Source organism: Vulpes vulpes, chromosome 6 (genome assembly GCF_048418805.1).
Source record: "Vulpes vulpes isolate BD-2025 chromosome 6, VulVul3, whole genome shotgun sequence".
Classification (NCBI taxonomy): domain Eukaryota; kingdom Metazoa; phylum Chordata; class Mammalia; order Carnivora; family Canidae; genus Vulpes; species Vulpes vulpes.
In genome coordinates this window covers 103,532,489-103,550,914 of record NC_132785.1, presented here as the reverse complement: position 1 = coordinate 103,550,914, position 18,426 = coordinate 103,532,489, and the positions used below count along the sequence as shown (strand labels likewise).

The window sequence follows — 18,426 nt, the reverse complement described above, 5'->3', positions numbered from 1 at the left end:
TATCCAAGCTAAATAAAAACATATGACATATGTCCACACAATATTTTATAAACAAATATTCACAGTGGCATTTTTCATAACAATGAAAAAATGAAGACCATCCAAATCGCCACCAATTGATAAAGGCAGTATATCCATACAATGGAGTATTGCATTGCAATACAAAGAAATGAAGTACCAATAAATGTTGCCACATGAATGAACCATAAAAATATGTGAAGCAACCAATCACAAAAGATCATATATTGTATGATTCCATTTATATGAAATGTCCAAAATAGACAAATCTATAAAGACAAAAGGTAGATTAGTGGTTGCCTACTGTTAGGGTGCTGTGGGCAGGAGCTGGATGGGAAGTGACTGCTAATCAGTATGGAGTTTCTTTTTGGGGTGATAAAAATGTTCTAATATTAGTTGTGGTTATGGTTGCACAACTCTATAAAAATACTAAAATCCATGGATTTGTACATTTTTTAATTTTATTTTTTAAAGATTTTATTTATTTATTTATTCATGAGAGACAAAGAGAGAGAGGCAGAGAGGTAGACAGAGGGAGAAGCAGACTCCTCGTAGGGAGCCTGATGCAGGACTCAATCCCTGGACCAGGATCATGCCCTGAATTGAAGGCAGACACTCACCTGCTGAGCCACCCAGGTGTCCCTATTTATTATTTTTTAAGTAGGCTCCATGCCCAACATGGGGCTTGAACTCATGACCCTGAGATCAAGAGATTCTTATGCTCTACCTACTAGACCACTGAGGCACCCCAATTTGTATACTTCAAATATCTGAAATTTATTGTATGTGAGTAATATCTCAATAAAACTGTTTTAAAAAAGAAAAAGAAAAAAGAAAGGAACCAAGGCACAAAGAAGTGACTTACTCAGAGTCACAGAAAGTCAGAAATAGCTGCAGAAAACAAATTCAGATAATCTGACTCCCAAAACTCTCTCATAGGATAATGTTAACCTGAAGATAGCAGCTAAATCTTTCCGATAACAACATTTTGGAAGGATGAACAAGTGATAGCCAACTCAGCAAACAAGAGAAGGCTAAAATCTAGGCCTATGGGGGTGGTAAATCAAAAATCCAAGAACCAAGTTACTTTGAGCCACAGAGAATAGCAAAGCATAAGGAAAGTTAGAGTACAAGTAGGCGTGAAAACAAGAAAATAAGGTGAAAGCCTCCCTAAGGAATACTTAGAGCTCTAGATCTCCTCCTTTATACCACAGGGCGGGCAATAACTCCTCCAACCCCCCAAAGAGTAAAGTTTAAGTGATATAATGGATAACCGAGGATATGGGTCTAGTAATACCAAGCCTGGTGGAGGGTGGGGGCAAAGTGTCATCTGAGAAAGGGATTATGGGAAAGTCTACATAATGGATTGGTGAAACTACCAATACCTTTCCCTACTCAACAACTGGAATATAAGCAGAGGGGCTTATACCTCTTGGGCAGAAGACTAGATGATTCATCTCTGAGAAACTGAGTAGCCTGAGAAAAAAGAGTTTCAGTTACTGACATGTGACTATAATCTATAGGAACTGATAATAAAGCTCACTGGTCCAAAAGCCCTGGCTATTTCTCCTAAGATCAGGAACACGACAAGGATGTCCACTCTCACCACTGTTATTCAACATAATACTAGAAGTCCTATCCTCAGCAATCAGGCAACAAAAAGAAATAAAAGGCATTCTAATTGGCAAAGAAGAAGTCAAACTCTCCCTCTTTGCAGATGACATGACACTGTACATAGAAAACCCAAAAGACTCCACCCCAAGATTGCCAGAACTCATACAGCAATTCGGCAGGGTGGCAGGATACAAAATCAATGCCCAGAAATCAGTGGCATTTTTATACACTAACAATGAAACTGAAGAAAGAGAAATTAAGGAGTTAATCCCATTTACAATTGCGCCCAAAAGCATAAGATACCTAGGAATAAACCTAACCAAAGAGGTAAAGGATCTATACCCTAAAAACTACAGAGCACTTCTGAAAGAAATTGAGGAAGACACAAAGAGATGGAAAAATATTCCATGCTCATGGATTGGAAGAATTAATATTGTGAAGATGTCAATGTTACCCAGGGCAATTTACACATTTAATGCAATCCCTATCAAAATGCCATGGACTTTCTTCAGAGAGTTGGAACAAATCATCTTAAGATTTGTGTGGAATCAGAAAAGACCCTGAATAGCCAGGGGAATATTGAAAAAGAAAACCAGAGCCGGGGGCATCACAATGCCGGATTTCAAGTTGTACTACAAAGCTGTGGTCATCAAGACAGTATGGTACTGGCACTAAAACAGACACATAGATCAATGGAACAGAATAGAGAACCCAGAAATGGGCCCTCAACTCTATGGTCAACTAATATTTGACAAAGCAGGAAAGACTATCCACTGGAAAAAGGACAGTCTCTTCAATAAGTGGTATGGGGAAAATTGGACAGCCACGTGCAGAAGAATGAAACTAGACCATTCTCTTACACCATACACAAAGATAAATGGATGGAAGATCTAAATGTAAGACAAGAATCCATTAAAATCCTAGAGGAGAACACAGGCCTTTTTGAACTTGGCCACAGCAACTTCTTGCAAGACACATTCATGAAGGCAAGGGAAACAAAAGCAAAAATGAATTGTTGGGACTTAATCAAGATAAAAAGCTTCTGCACAGCAAAAGAAACAGTCAACAAAACTAAAAGACAACATACAGAATGGGAGAAGATATTTGCAAATGATGTATCAGATAAAGGGCTAGTAATCAAGATCTATAAAGAACTTCATAAACTCAACAGCAAAGAAACAAACAATCCAATCCTGAAATTGGCAAAAGACACAAACAGAAATTTCACAGGGGAAGACATAGACATGGCCCATAAGCATACAACCCTTGATCTAGGGGTCATGAGTTTGACCCCCATGTTGGCTATAAAAGTTATGAAAGAAAATAAATAATCTCTTAAAACAATTTTTAGGGCAGCCCTGGTGGCAGAGCGGTTTAGTGCCGCCTGCAGCTCAGGGCATGATCCTGGAGACCCTGGATCAAGTCCCACGTCAGACTCTCTGCATGGAGCCTGCTCCTCCCTCTGCCTGTGTCTCTGCCTCTCATTCTCTCTCTGTGTCTCTATGAATAAATAAATTAAAAATCTTTAAAAAAAAATTTTTTTAAAAGAATGAACAAAATGATTACAAGTTTGGTTTCAAATTTGGTAGCAATTAATTTCTCCTCCCCAACTTTTTATTTTAAAAGTTTTCAAACCCACAGAAAAGTTAAAAGAATAATAATGCCAACTCACATCCATAATTGTTAATATTTGCTTTATCTCTTTATAATATGGATACCACATACTTTTTCTTTCTGCCTGAACATATTTCAAAATTAAGTTCTAGCTATTATGATACTTCATCTCTAAATGCGTCAGCATGTGCTTCTAAAGAACAAGGACATTCTTCTACATGACCTCACCATTACCACAGCCAAGAACTTTAATGGTGACAAAATACAGTAATATACGGTTCTATTTTTTAAGGCTCCAATCATTCCAAACATGTCTTTTACAGATAGTGCAAGATTCAGGATTTTTAGTAAACTTATAGAATTATGCAATCCATCAGCACAATGTTAAAACACTTCTATCACCTCAAAAAGAAACCTTATAGCTTTAACAGTCATCTTACACTTCTCCTGCCCCTAAGAAACCATTAATTTATGTTGTCTCTATATATTGGTATATTCTGAACATTTCACAAAAATAGAATCTGATGTGTTCTTTTGCAACTGGCTTCTTTCACTAAGCATAATGTTTTCCAGACTCATCCATGTTGTATCATGTGTCCTTTTTTATTGCTGAATAATATTCCATTGTAAGGCTATGCCATATTTTTTCATTCATCAGTTGATAGACCTAATCAACTTTTTTTTTCCTAATCAACTTTTTAATGTGTCTTTAAATATGAACGGACAGCCAAGGATCTAAACCTTGAAGAAAAATCTTTAATGTGAAAGACAAAGACCAAATCAAACATTTCAAATAAGGAACTCAGAAAAATGAGACAATATAGGGAGAAGAAAACCTCAGAAATCTTTAATACACTAAGACAACAGAAGATATTGTATCTGTTACACAAGAACAAAGTTATTTTAAAAGTGAATAGTCAGTGGAGACAAAGAATCTCTTGTCACTTAAAATTATGATAGGAATAATTAGGAATTCAATAGCAATGTTAGAAGATAAACTTGAGGAAATTTCCCAGAAGATAAAACAAAAAATACAGAAGGATGCCTGGGTTGCTATTTGGTGGCTCCCTGCAATAAGCCTTCTTCTCTCCCTCTGCCTATGTCTCTGCCCCTCTCTGTCTCTCATGAATAAATAAAACCTTTAAAAAACAAAAACAAAAAATACAGAGACAGAGAAATCAGAAATAAAACACTTTTCCTAGGAAATCAGAGGATCAATCCAAGGGTGTCCAATATCTAAATAACATGAGTTCTAAAAACAAAAGGGAAATTTTCAAGTAAATATTATGAGAAGTTTCTAAACTGAAAGGCATGAGCTTCTAGATTGAAAGAGTACACTGGCTTCTAATACTACAATGAAAAATAGCCCACACTAATGTATATCATCATGAATTTTTTTAAAGATTTTATTTATTTATTCATGAGAGACAGAGAGAGAGAGAGCATGAGAGGTAGAGACACAGGCAGAGGGAGAAGCAGGCTCCATGCAGGGAGCCCGACATGGCACTCGATCCGGGGTCTCCAGGATCACACCCCGTGCTGAAGGCGGCACTAAACCACTGAGCCACCTGGGCTGCCCTATCATCATGAATTTTAAGAACTAAGAATAAAGTGAAGATTCTTCAGAAAGAAAAACAAGTGACATGCTCAGTATCAATACTGGAAGCTCTAAGATAGGGAAAATTACCACCTTCAAAGTTCTGAAGGAAAATGATCTTCACCCTAAAATGCTATACTCAGCCAAAATATCAGTTCATAGAAAGGGAAGCCAGTATCTTTTCAGACATGCAGGGTATCATAAATTAACTTCCTATGCTCCCTTTCTTAATGTACTCTAAGACAAGAAAGGGAAAAGACATGGAATTTGAAAGACAGAGGATCTACTCCAGAAGAAAGGTGAAGGGACTCGCTAGGCTTATGATAAATCCAAATTCCAGGGTCAGAGCTGAGCAGCAGGGCTCCTGAAAGGAACAAGATGACAAAGGGCTCTGTCTAGAAGGGACAGCTCCAAGGGAAAACAAAAGGAATATGTCACCTCATGTGACATGAACCAGCATGAAAAGATATAGGGTTCCATTAAAGAGTCTAGGGTTGAAACAGTTAATAGGTAGACAGAAAACAAAGCAACAAAAGTACAAATTATTACTCCTAGGAAAACAAAAAGTTATATAAGAAAAAAACCTAATTGCAGCTTACTATGTGGCTCAGCTATAAATAATATCAATATAAGTAGATATTAATCTGATAAAAATGAGGATTTACCTATATTGAGGAGATAGGGAAGGGAATAAGTATTTGGGGACAGAGGAACTGCAAAAGTACTAAATCATGTCTTCCACTGTAAGAAGTCAAAAGATAATATGAAAAATAACAAAGAGTAATATATGCATGTAATTTAAAAATATAATGGTAATTACCAGGAAGAAATGAAATTGGTTGCCACTGAGTGGGAGGAAGACAGGGAACTATTAACTGTTTCTTATTTTTTTTTAAGATTTTATTTATTTATTCATGATAGTCACAGAGAGAGAAACAGAGAGGCAGAGACACAGACAGAGGGAGAAGCAGGCTCCATGCAGAGAGCCCGACGTGGGATTCGATCCCAGGTCTCCAGGATCGCGCCCCGGGCCAAAGGCAGGTGCCAAACCGCTGCGCCACCCAGGGATCCCTTAACTGTTTCTTATAATAAGTTTTGTAACACTTTGGTTTTCCAATTATCCATTTATATTTGTAATAAGAAAATTCTGTTTTCTGAAAAGTCTCGCATATAGTAAATGCTCAAAAAAATAAAACACAATAGGAACTCTTACTCTGTTATTTAAATACTATTTACAGGGGCACCCGGGTGGCTCAGTGGTTGAGTGTCTGCCTTTGCCTTAGGTTGTGATCCTAGGGTCCTGGGATTGAATCCTCCCGCGTCAGGCTCCCTGCAGGGAGCCTGCTTCTTCCTCTGCCTCTGTCTCTGCCTCTTTGTGTCTCTCATGAATAAATAAATAAAAATTTAAAAAAATACTATTTACAAAATATAGACCAGTTAACTTCAGTGAGTCTATTTTAAGGTATTTCCACCCAGTAATTTTATTTGAAGATTACAATTACAACTATATTTCATGAGCAATGCCTCTTCCATTCTTCAGCTACACTGGTAAGAAGTACCTGGTCCTCAGTAAGATTCTCAGCATCCCAGTTGCTGCAGCGAAGCAGAAGGGACTTGTCAAGTGGAAAGTTCAAAACTGTCTCGGCAAGGGATTTCAGGCTGAGCCCATTACAGAGCAAATTGTTTCTGTAAGAAATAAGTAAGCCATGTATCAAAAATGGGCAAAAAAAGAACAGGCAAATCAAAAAAGACATAAATGGCCAATACACAGATGGCAGACACTCAAACCCACTAGACATGAAACAAAATAAAAATTATAAATAATTTATCAGATTGCAAAGATTAAAAAAATATCTATATCTACTACTGGTGGAGCATACAGAATCAGACCTCTAACCTAAAATTTGTGAACTGTTGGGCACCTGGGTAGCTCTCTGGCTGAGTGTCTGCCTTTGGCTCAGGTCATGACCTCAGGATCCTGGGACTGAGTCCTATATCAGGCTCCTCATAGGGAGCCTGCCTCTCTCTGTGTGTCTCTCATGAATAAATAAATAAAATCTTAAAAAAATAAAATAAAATAAAATTTATGACCTGTCTATTTTTACAAGCTTTACAGAAACTAGTTTTAACAATAAAGTGCTATCAAAACTTTGAATATGAAAATTCTCTGACTCAAGAATTCCACTTCTAGGAATTTATCCTAAGGACAAATGTACATAAAATGGTCTTCACTGCAGCACCATTTACAGTAGTAAAGAATTGGAAACAACCTAAATGCCCATCAACAAAAGGCTGGTTAAGCATCTATGCAATTAAATTCCACACAGCTATTCAAAATGAGGATATGAAAAAAAAAAAAAATGAGGATATGGATGGGGAGCCTGTGTGGCTCAGCTGGTTAAGCATCTGACTCTTGGTTTTGGCTCAGATCATGATCTCAGGGTCCTGGGATTGAGCCTCACATCATTGCCCTGCTGGGCTCCATGTTCAGTGAGGAGTCCACTTGACAATTCTCTCCCTCTGCCCCCCACTCGCATGGGTGCTCTTTCTCTTTCTAAAATATATAAATATTTAAAGAAAACAAGGATGTGGATCTATATTGATATGAAAAGATGTCCATGACATATTAGTTAAGTAAAAAGAGATTGTGAGAGAAAACATTTATGTTAATATATATACCACATTCCAGAGGTATGTGTGTGATTCTAGGTATGAGAGAGACAAAACACAGAGATAACTAGAAAGATATCAAACATATGTTAATGATACTATTTCTGGTTATGGGGTTTGTGGTGATTATCTATCTTTATATATTTCTATATTTGCATTGGCCAGTATTCATGTAATTACTTTTCAAATTTGTAAAAATGATAATGGTATTTTCATTGAGCAAGTGAAGGTACAAAAAACCCCAAACAACCTTTTTGTCCTTTAAACGCTTTCTGATGAAAAGAGCTGCAGAGTGGTGGAAAAAATTAATTTTGTCCAAGGTTTGGAGATTCCAAACAAGAAATAAATGTGAAAATTAGGAACACATTGGTGTACACAAGTGGAGCTAACTTCCTGGCTACCAAGTGAGAGACTGGAAGTTTTAAAGCAGGAAGCTGGAAGGTGAGGGTTCACATCAGGGTTACTGCATGCAGGACTCCCTCAGGTACTGTAGGAAATGAAATCACTATAATGATGAAGAAAAGGAAGTCTTTCCCTACAAAACCCAGCAGTAATTGATGGATTTCATTACCCCCAAAAGCACTGACTAAAAAGTAAAAACAGGTCCAGACATACTTAGGGAAAAATGCATAATGTCTTGGTTCAATTAGTGAAAGTTAAAGCTTTGGGAGACATGAAACTCTCTTTTGTTTTGTTGGAAATTATAAAAGTAATGAATGATTATTAAAAATTTAAACAACAGGAAAGTATCACAGGTGAAAAGTAACAGCCTATCGCCCTGTACTTCCACTCCTCAGGAATGACTCCTAACAATACGCTGTGATCCCTCCAGACCTTTTCTATGCACTAACAGACAAAGAGATGGCTGAGTGGAGAAGGAGATATCAATTTTGGGTACTTGTTTTGTATCTTGCTCTGCAACTTGCTTTATTACTTAATATAGCAGAGACTTCCATCCATGATAATAAGTATAAATGTACTTCTTTCATTCTTTTTAATAGCTGTGTAATTTTTCAAGCATGGATAGTCCATAATTCTTGAAATCATTACCCTTGTTGAAGGACAGTACTTAATTTTTAAGCTATTTAATTCCATTTAGGTCGTTAGTCTTTTCTTAAATGTCATATTTGGAAAGGTTGCACATTTCTTGAGGATTAATTAAAAATAAGATGCCATCTTTGCCATTTCAAAATTTCACTAGGAAAGATTCCAAAGTCATGTACAACAATCTCTATAATAAATCATCTTTGGTTAACATATAACACAAAATATAAAGAGTAAGAGGAAAAGAAGAGAGCATTACCCCAAAAAATGTGCTCTTCCCAACGTCAATTGAAAGTAACTTACGGCAAACGTCAGGAGCAACCTATAGCTAATAGTACAAAGTATAATCCTTGTACTCTAATGTCAAATTTCTTAAACTATGTCAAAAATGTTAAATTTTACTACTTAAGTGTTCAACAATAAAATAATTAAAGAAAAAATTTAAATCTCGTTAAAAACTGAAAGGCCTGATAAATACTTCTTATTTCTAAAGAAGTTCATGGTAATATTCAGCTTTGGCCAAATCCTTATTTTGATGCATGGCCATTCTGCACTTAGTGAAACAGAATCTGCGCACCTCTAATTTCTATCTATTAATGGAGAGGACTGTAATTGCACAAAGAGATCTGGAAGGACACACTGATCAGATGATGGCTCTGAAGGAGGCAGTGACAATGAGGACAATGATGATGACAGTATTAGCTGAACACAGCAGTAACCACAATGTCTCTGTGTGAAATACTATTTCTAACTTTTTCACACAGTTTAACTCTTGCAATTCTCACTAATTCTGGGAGGCAGGAACCTAATTATTGCTGCAGATGAGGAAAGTAAGGAATAGGGAGGCTCAGTAACCTGACAGAGGTCACACAGCTGGTAAGTGGCAGCACTGAGCCACCACACAGCCCACTCCAGGGTCAACTCTTACCAGCAGAGAGTAATAGCAGACACCTCTGGGGAGGTAGTGCCCAGGGAGGGAAGCCTGGTGAAAGGTGGCTGTTGCTGTGACACTCCAAATACTTTAACAGATTTAAAGTTTTTACAGTAAATATGCCAATGTATTTCTTGATAACACTGGATACAAGGGTTTTATTTACATAAGCCAAACTACTAAGCTAAAATAAAATTTCATTTCATACTGAGAAATGAGGGTGCTGGGTGGCTCAGTTGGTTGAGTGTCTATCTTTGGCTCAGGTCATGATCCCAGGGTCCTGGGACTGAGTACCACACTTGGCTCCCTGCTCAGCAATGAGCCTGTTTTTCCCTTTCCCTCTGCCTTTCCCCCTGCTTGTGCTCTGTCTCTCCGTCAAATAAATACATAAAATCTTTTTTTTAATGATAATAAATTTTAATCAGGCTTTCTCTTATTAGTTTATCAAATCCTCTGAACTTTCAATGTCACTGTCATTTGAGGCAGGGGAGAGGTTACTTCACTCCATATTATTAAAAGGAGTGTGTGTACACACACACACACACACACACAAACACACACAAAGGTCATTGCCACTCCCTGAAAAACAAGTTAGAATAGAATTTCCATAAGAATAGAATTCTGAGGAAAAGGGAAATCTCTCTTTCTTCTAGTAACACATTAGTCTACCACTATTTTTGGCCTAAAGCAGGATTTGTAAACTCAAATGTTTATAAGGATGAGTTGGGGTTACAATGGGAGAGGCAGGGATTATGGCAAATTAAACACAGCATATGCATCTAAGGAGGCCAACCTCTCTCCAGCAATTGTTACCATCTGCATACCACTGACCTTGCTTAGTCAAATCGTCTGATTTTTCAAAAGCCCCAAATACAGATTTTTACATTAAATCTTCTGGATTTAAACTAAAAATTCCCCAAAATATTATACAGGAGAAAAAAAATGAAAGCAAGACCAAAACATAAAGCCCTAATTTAGCCAATGGTGCCATCAGTTTGCAACCTGTAGCTTATGGAGACACCTCAGCAATGTTTCATCTTAAGAGACCAATCCTAGGTAACTAAGGTTTTCTCAGAAGTTGAAATATTTTCTCACATATTCATATGCATCTCAGAACCTCTAGGCTTCTAAAAAATTTTAGATGCTTTATCACTGTCCTTGGTAATCGACAAATCTTGCTAAAATGTTTGGCCTGCAGCTACAGGAATCCCAGCATTCAGGCAAATCATACCTCTGCCTCACAGCTAGGTACCGGAGGTCCAGGCAGCCCTTAACCACAAGACCATAGTCCTGCAGAAGCTTGCTGGCATCTTCTGAACATCCTACTCCAACTTTCAAAATAGTGCCATCTGCCAAAATGTCCAATAACGTTTTTGGTAGTGTTTTTCCTCCACAGATCAGCTTTGGCAAGCGAACCAAGACACAGAAGCCACTTGGGGAGGCCATTTGAAGGAGTGACAGAGGACTGGCTCTGCCTTCCGAATTCACCTGCAACAGAGGAAAACAGGATCACGGTTCAGGCACCAACTACAACATGAAACTGGCAAAAAAAAAAAAAAAAAAAAAAAAAAAAAGTCTAAGAGGTACATCTTTAATTTCCCAAAGGAAGCATCTGACCAAATTTTGGTTCAAATTGAAGGATGAGCCTATGGCAAACAAATGCAATGGGGCCTAAACAAAGGGCCCAAATATGGGCCTGAAATGTGAATAGCCGTAAATAGTGACACAGAGGAGAGCTAGCTGAGTCACATGAGACGCGTTGGTTTTAAAAGCCTAAGTGAAAAAAGGCTAAGGAATAGAGTGCCAAATGATAAACACATACTTTTCATTATCCAGACTCTCCAACACACACACACTAGGAATGTGACTCATTTACCTTATCATTACTGTCTCAAGATCCAATTTTTGAAAAAAGGTAGAAAATACAGTACTATAAGTAAGTGGTATCTGCCAATATAATATATTCTGGTAGCACAAAGTGCTTTCTCAGCATTTTATGATCACAAATGGTGTTCACTGAGGAAAAAAAAACGTATATTGAACATAAGCTAAGATCCTTGTATCTTAAGAGATGAAATTAACCTTATATATTAATTGACCTGGTTTTAATCTTTTTAAGGTAACATATACATTGGAGAAAAAATGCTGAAAGCTAAAAAATTATTCTCAGAAAAATTTACATGTAAAATTCACATTAATGAAAGGTCCCCTAAAGCTATCCACAGAACCCAGGTTAAACATCCAATAAATCCCAATCTACTCATTTTTTGGGAGAAGAAATTTAGGACCTACAGGTGAAGCTGTTTGCCTACACATGGAGGGATAATGACAAAGTTAGGACTAGAACCCAAATTCCCTGATCTAGAACGGCAGTTCTCAACCAAGATTCATTTGCACTCCTTCCTCCACCCCAGGGGCATCTGGCAATGTCTGGAGAAATTTTTGGTTGTCACAAGTTGGGGGATGGGGTACTCAAGTATCTAACAGGCAGAGGCCAGACTGCTGCTAAACATTCTACAATGCACAGGAGAGCTGCTCACAACAACGAATCATCTGCCTGAAATATTCACAGTGGGGAACCCTGCTCTGGGCAATGCGGTTCTCTCACTACCATTCTATCATTGTTCCAGCCATTGCACCGCGTGCCACTGTGGATATAAAGTTATGCAAGAGATGGAACGTGGTTTAGGGATTATAGCCTTATTGGTAGAGTACAATACACACAAGCTCACATCCTCAGAAATGACATGGTAAATACCAAAGGATTGGCTGAAACAAAGAGTTACAAGTAATCAGAGGTAGGCTATTTCATCGTTGAGGTGACCAAAACCACAGAGGAAATAGTCAAGATCACAGAGCTGCTGTTAGAAACAAAACTGATTAAAAAAAATTTTTGAAAAAAAAAAGAAAGAAAGAAACAAAACTGAGAGGGCTCTCATCTTTGACTTCTGTATCACTAAGTAAAACCACAGTTTGACTCATGAGAGGCTTAGGATTTCCCTTCTCAGGTAATGTTTTATCAATGAGGGCTATTTCCAGATTCTCAAATAAAAGCATGCCAGTTTCATTTCTAATATGTCTTGTTTCTTAGCACTCAACCAAGGTCAAAAAAGACCTACAAGAGGGGCAGCCCTGGTGGCGCAGCGGTTTGGCGCCGCCTGCAGCTGGGGGTGTGATCCTGGAGACATGGAATTGAGTCCGTCGGGCTCCCTGCATGGAGCCTGCTTCTCCCTCTGCCTGTGTTTCTGCCTCTCTCTCTCTGTCTATGAATAAATAAATAAAATCTTAAAAAAAAAAGAGAGAGAGATTCTCAGTTTGAAAAAAAAAAAGACCTACAAGAAACTTGACTTACTGGTTCCTGTTCTTTTTTTTTTTAAAGATGTATTTAAAAAAATAAATAAAGATGTACTTTTTTATTTGAGGGAGGGGCAGGAGACAAGGGGCAAAGGGAAAGGGAGAAAGAGAAGCAGATTCCTTCCCTGCATGGAGCCCAACAGGAGGCTGGATTTCACCACCCTGAGATCATGACCTGAGCCACAATCAAGAGTTGAACACTTAATCAACTGAGCTACCCAGGTGCCCCATGATTTTTTTTTTTTTAAATCAAATTATTTTTTTTTCCAAATTATTTTTAAAAAATAATTAGTCAACTCATAAAAATGTTTGGAAAACACGTGACATATATAAATATGTATCTATACATTATAAACATGTGGTATTATACTAACATGTTAGAGACATTATTTTTTTTAAGATTTTATTTATTTAACCATGAAAGACAGAGAGAGAGAGGCAGAGGCACAGGCAGAGGGAGAAGCAGGCTCGATGCAGGGAGCCCGACGTGGGACTCGATCCTGGGTCTCCAGGATCACGCCCTGGGCTGAAGGCGGCGCTAAACCACTGAGCCACCGGGGCTGCCCTGCTAGAGACGTTATTAAATATACATAAAACTAAAAACTTTTAATGAATGTGCCAGCAAGAATTACAGACAAAGCCCTGCGTCAGGCTCCCTGCTCCCTCCTCTCCCTCTGCCTGCCGCTCCCCTTGCTTGTACTCTCTCTCTGTGTGTCAAGTAAATAAATAAAAATATTTTTTAAAAAAAGAATTATACACAAAATTTCCAACACTTTTTCTATATTCAGTAATTCACTTAGAGAGCAGTGGTTTAGGGAGTCTCCTTTCTGAGGGCCACTGGATAATCCATTTTGGCTTCATGATTTTTAGAAAAGTCTAGAGCTGATAAAACTTTCTGGAAAAGCCCACAATTCTTTAAATGACCCCATGATGGCAGCAGAGAGTAAAGAATGATTTGGGACAATCTTCTGGGCTTAAACAGATTAACTAATGAGCGTCCTTAGTCTGTAGAGTTTATGTATCAGTTAAATTTAGACTATGGCTTTGAGACAAGAATGAGCTTGTCCTTTTCAAGTGACAGAATAAAGGCTTAATGAGGCTGGCAAGTAATAATAAGAGGATGAAAAAAAATAAGATGGGAAGAGAACAGGAGACAAATCAGAGATGCTGAGAAGCCAGAGCATGTAAATCCTTAAGTACAGATAAGTAATTAAGCCATCTCCGTTTTATTCAAAGCAGAAGACTGAAATGATCTGACTTTCACTTTTAAAAGTTCACTTTGGTTACTATTGAGGGAGGGACTGTAGGTGCACAGGAATCCAAGCAGGGAGGCTAGTCAGGAGGATACTACAAAGGTCCAGATGAGAGTCACTTGAGGCTTGGGTAGGGGAAGCAGAGATGTAGAGAAGTAGATGGATACAGCATTAGGTAGTATTACTAGAAAAGGGTTAATAATAAGGAAAAGGGAGTAGACCTCCAGTAGGCCTGAGGTCTGGGCCTGCAGAACAATGGTCTTCCAGAAAATGACCTTCACTTTATTCAGTCTTTGTTGCACCAATTATTTGCCCCTGTTAAGCAAGGACATCTGTAGCCAGAGACTCTAGAAAAAAATCAGGCAGGAGGCAAGGGCCAGAAAGAAATTTAACATCTTCATCTCCACATTCCCAAGAGAAAGGCATATTTTAGCTTCTAAAACATGGCAGAAACCTTATTTTGTACAAGTGATTTATGCATAATTGTACATTAACATGAGTAATTCAGGGGGGTTTGGAAACCCATACCTCTGTCTCTATCTGGTAGCATGCTGTGTTATTTCCTGTTTCTGTAACCACTACCCTGAATTTCTATATATTTTGCCATTATGGTAAACTCCGCATACCATAACTGCTTGTTTGTATCTGACTTTCAATCTCATCATTTCTTTTGGTCAGCCCTTAGGGGAGAGGATGTCTCCCTGATTTTCATCTTAAAGGTAGAGAAGACTAAGGATAATACAGATTTAAAGAGAAAAACTCAAGAGTTCTGTTAGGAACATGTTAGGTTTGAGATGACTATTAGACATTGAACGGAAGAGGTCAAGTAGGTGGATATAAAAGCCTGGAGTTCTGTATTTTGAGAGTCATCAGCATATGAAAGCTATAAAATAGATGAGATCACTTAAGAGAAGAATGTAGATTAGAGGACATAAATTGGTGTTCCATGGACGCATCTGCTGATCCACAGACATGTTTAATATTATTATTATTATTATTATTTTGGTCTCCACATATTTAAAAACTTGCACCAAAATTTAAAAATTAGTAAAGCTCATATTTTTAAAATAAATCTATACTCAAAGTTTCTCTTTAAAGAATTGGACAATCCAGGACCACTTGGCTTAATCTGTATAGCAGCTTCCTCATTTACATAAGGCATGAATTCTTTAATTTACCATAATGTCTTCTCAACACTGAAGCCAACTATCATTTTCCATTTACCAGTGTTTATATACTTTTTTTAAAAAATATTTTATTTATTTACTTAGAGAGCATGCACACTTGAGAGAGAGCACACACTTGGCAGAAAGTGCACCCATGGGGGCTTGATCCCAGGACCCTCCTCTCCACCCTGCCTGCCAGAGATCATGACCTGAGCCAAAGTCAGATGCTTAAATGACTGAGTCATCCAGGCACCCCCATCACTATTCTTCTAATAGAAATATTTCTCAGGATCCATATCTCTATTAAAACTAGGAAAATAAAAGATCATAGAGACCTTGTGTTTAAGGAAAAAGCCTATTTCTTTATGAAATTTAAGAATCTCTCTTCTGTTCAAAAAGGCAAACTATTACTCCATATCACTCATTTACATTTCCTGTCTGGAGCTTTCAGGCACATGAGTTTGCAGTCCCTGGGGCAGATACAGAAGAGACCATGCTTGAGTCACTTCAGTATTTAGATGTACGGTAAAAGGGAAATCAGAAGAGGAAAAAGAGGAAAGAACAGTATGCTAGGAGACAAGAGAGTATGAAGTCATGAACACCAATAAGAATATCTTATGTAGGAACCATGCAGATGCTTTTGAGAGCTAGAATAACACAAGTCCAAACAAGCGTCTTCTGGATTAGAAAACAAGAAAGCTATCAACTTGATCAGTTTCAGTGACATGGTATAGTAGGAAGTCAGATTAAAGTAGTTTGAAGAATAAGTGGAGAACAGAAACTTATACCCAAGTGAGCAGAAAAAGAGAGAGAGAGAGAGAGAGAGAGAGAGAGCAGAAATCAATGAATAGAACACAAACATAATAAGGAAGATCAACAAAGTGTGAAGTTCGTTCTTTGAAAAGACTAATAAAATTGATAGGTGCATAGAAGGAGTGATCAAGAAAAAAAAGAGAAGCACAAATAAGTGATGTCAAGAATGAAAAGGGAGCCATCCCTACATACCCTCCAGAATGGGGGAAAACCTGTCTGAAGATATTATAAACAAGTTTATGCCCAGAATTTATTTTTTTAAAGATTTTATTTATTTATTCATGAGAATACACAGAGAGGAGAGAGAGAGGCAGAGACACAGGCAGAGGGAGAAGCAGGCTCCATGCAGGGAGCCTGACGTGGGACTCGATCCCAGGTCTCCAGGTCTCCCTGGTCTCCCTGGGCTGAAGTGGCGCTAAACCGCTGAGCCACCTGGGCTGCCTTTGCCCATAATTTAAAAATCTGAAAGCAGCTTTAGATAAAAAATATAATTAATCAAAATAGACATGAAGATGGGGCACCTGGCTGGCTCAGCTGGAAGAGCATGCCACTCTTAATCTCGGGGTCAGGAATTTTTTTAAGATTTTATTTCTTAATTTATGAGAGACACAGAGAGAGAGAGAGAGAGGCAGAGACACAGGCAGAGAGAGAGAAGCAGGATCCATGCAGGGAGCCCAATGTGAGACTCGATCCTGGGACTCCAGGATCATGCCTTGGGCATGAAGGCAGGCACTAAACCGCTGAGCCACCCAGGGATCCCCATTGGGGTCAGGAATTTGAGCTCCACACTGGGTATAGAGATTATCTACTTATAACTAAACAATTTTTTAAAAGGCCGAAGAAATATTAAATTTGAATAGCTCCAAAACTATTAAAGAAATTATATCCATAATTCAAACACTACCTTAAAAAAAAAAAAAAATACTCCAGATGACTTTACCAGTAGATTCTAATGAAGTATTTAAGAAAAGAAGAATGGCAATCTTATACAAACTCTTCCAGAGAATGCCTTAACCTGTTGTATGAGACCAGCATGACTTTTTATCAAAATTGGACAGGGTCATTTCTAGAAAAGAAAATTATAAACCAGTATCACTCATGAACATAGTTTTTAAAAAATTCTGTAAAAAGCATTAGCAAAATGAATTCAGCGACGTATAAAAAGAATAAGACATCATGACCAAGTTGAATTTACTCCAGAAATTAAAAAATCAATGTATTTCACTACCACCACAGAATAAAGAAGAAAAACTACAGGGACACCTGGGTGGCTCAGCGGTTGAGCATCTGCCTTTGGCTCAGGGCATGATCCCGCAGTCCCAGGATCAAGTCCTGTATTGGGCTCCCCTTAGAGAGCTTCTTATGTCTCTGCCTCTCTCTCTGCGTCTCTCATGAATAAATAAAATCTTTAAAAAAAAAGAAAAAAAGAAAAAAAAACCACATAGTCATCTCAAGAAATACAGAAAAAGGGCGCTAGGGTGGCTCAGTTGGTTAAGTGTCAGACTCTTGATTTCAGCTCAGGTCATGATCTCATGGTAGTTAAGAGTGAGCCTCGCATCAGGCTCTGCACTGAGCCAGGTGCCTGTTTGAGGATGCTTTCTCTCTCTCTCCCTCTGCCCCTCTCCCACCTCAAAAAAAATGTTTTAAAAATAATTTTAAAAAGAAACGCAGAGAAAAAAGAAAGAAAGAAAACACAGAAAAAGCCTTGGTAAAATTCAACAACTATTCATAAACAAACAAACAAACAAAAAACCCTCTTAACAAATCAAGAATAGAATTTAATGTACTTAATCTGGTAAAGGGATCTGCAAACAAACCTATGGCAGATATCGTACTCAATATGAAAATGTTGAAAGCTATCATTTTGAGATAGGGAATGAGTCAAGGATGCCTACTATTATCACTTCTACTAAGCACTACACTGTGATCCTAGTCACTACGGTAAGATAGGAAAAGAAACAAAAAGTGTAAGGACTGTAAATAAATAAAATTGTCATTTCTCAAATGATGTAACAGTGTACATGTACACAGAAACCCAAAAAACCTACAAGTATTTGAATTAATGAGGTTAGTAAAGTTCCTTAATATAAGAGAAACATATAAAAATCAACTGCATTTCTTTATACCAGAAACACAAAATATTTTAAGATTTCATGTACAACAATTTTTTAAATCGTAGAAAATTATAAATAGATTTTTAGGAGAAATTAAAGATCTATATAAATATTCTTAGACTAGAAAACTCAATATTATAAGAAGTTAATTCCCCACAAATTGATGTATTGATGCAATACAATTTCAATCAAAATATCAAAAGTTGGGGACGCCTGAGTGGCTCAGCTGTTGGGCACC

At 37.7% G+C, this 18,426-nt stretch overlaps 1 protein-coding gene across 3 annotated transcripts in view; it reads right to left on the bottom strand.

Moving 5' to 3' along the window:
* EXD2 (exonuclease 3'-5' domain containing 2) overlaps positions 1-18,426 on the bottom strand; it is a 59,932-nt gene that overhangs the window by 19,684 nt on the left and 21,822 nt on the right. For all 3 annotated transcript variants that reach the window (XM_026008466.2, XM_026008467.2, XM_072761814.1), the window contains 2 exons: positions 10,720-10,976; positions 6,403-6,529 (listed from right to left, as the gene is read on the bottom strand). In XM_026008466.2, the coding sequence (XP_025864251.1) occupies positions 6,403-6,529; positions 10,720-10,976 (384 nt within the window). The remainder of the gene's footprint in view (positions 1-6,402; positions 6,530-10,719; positions 10,977-18,426) is intronic.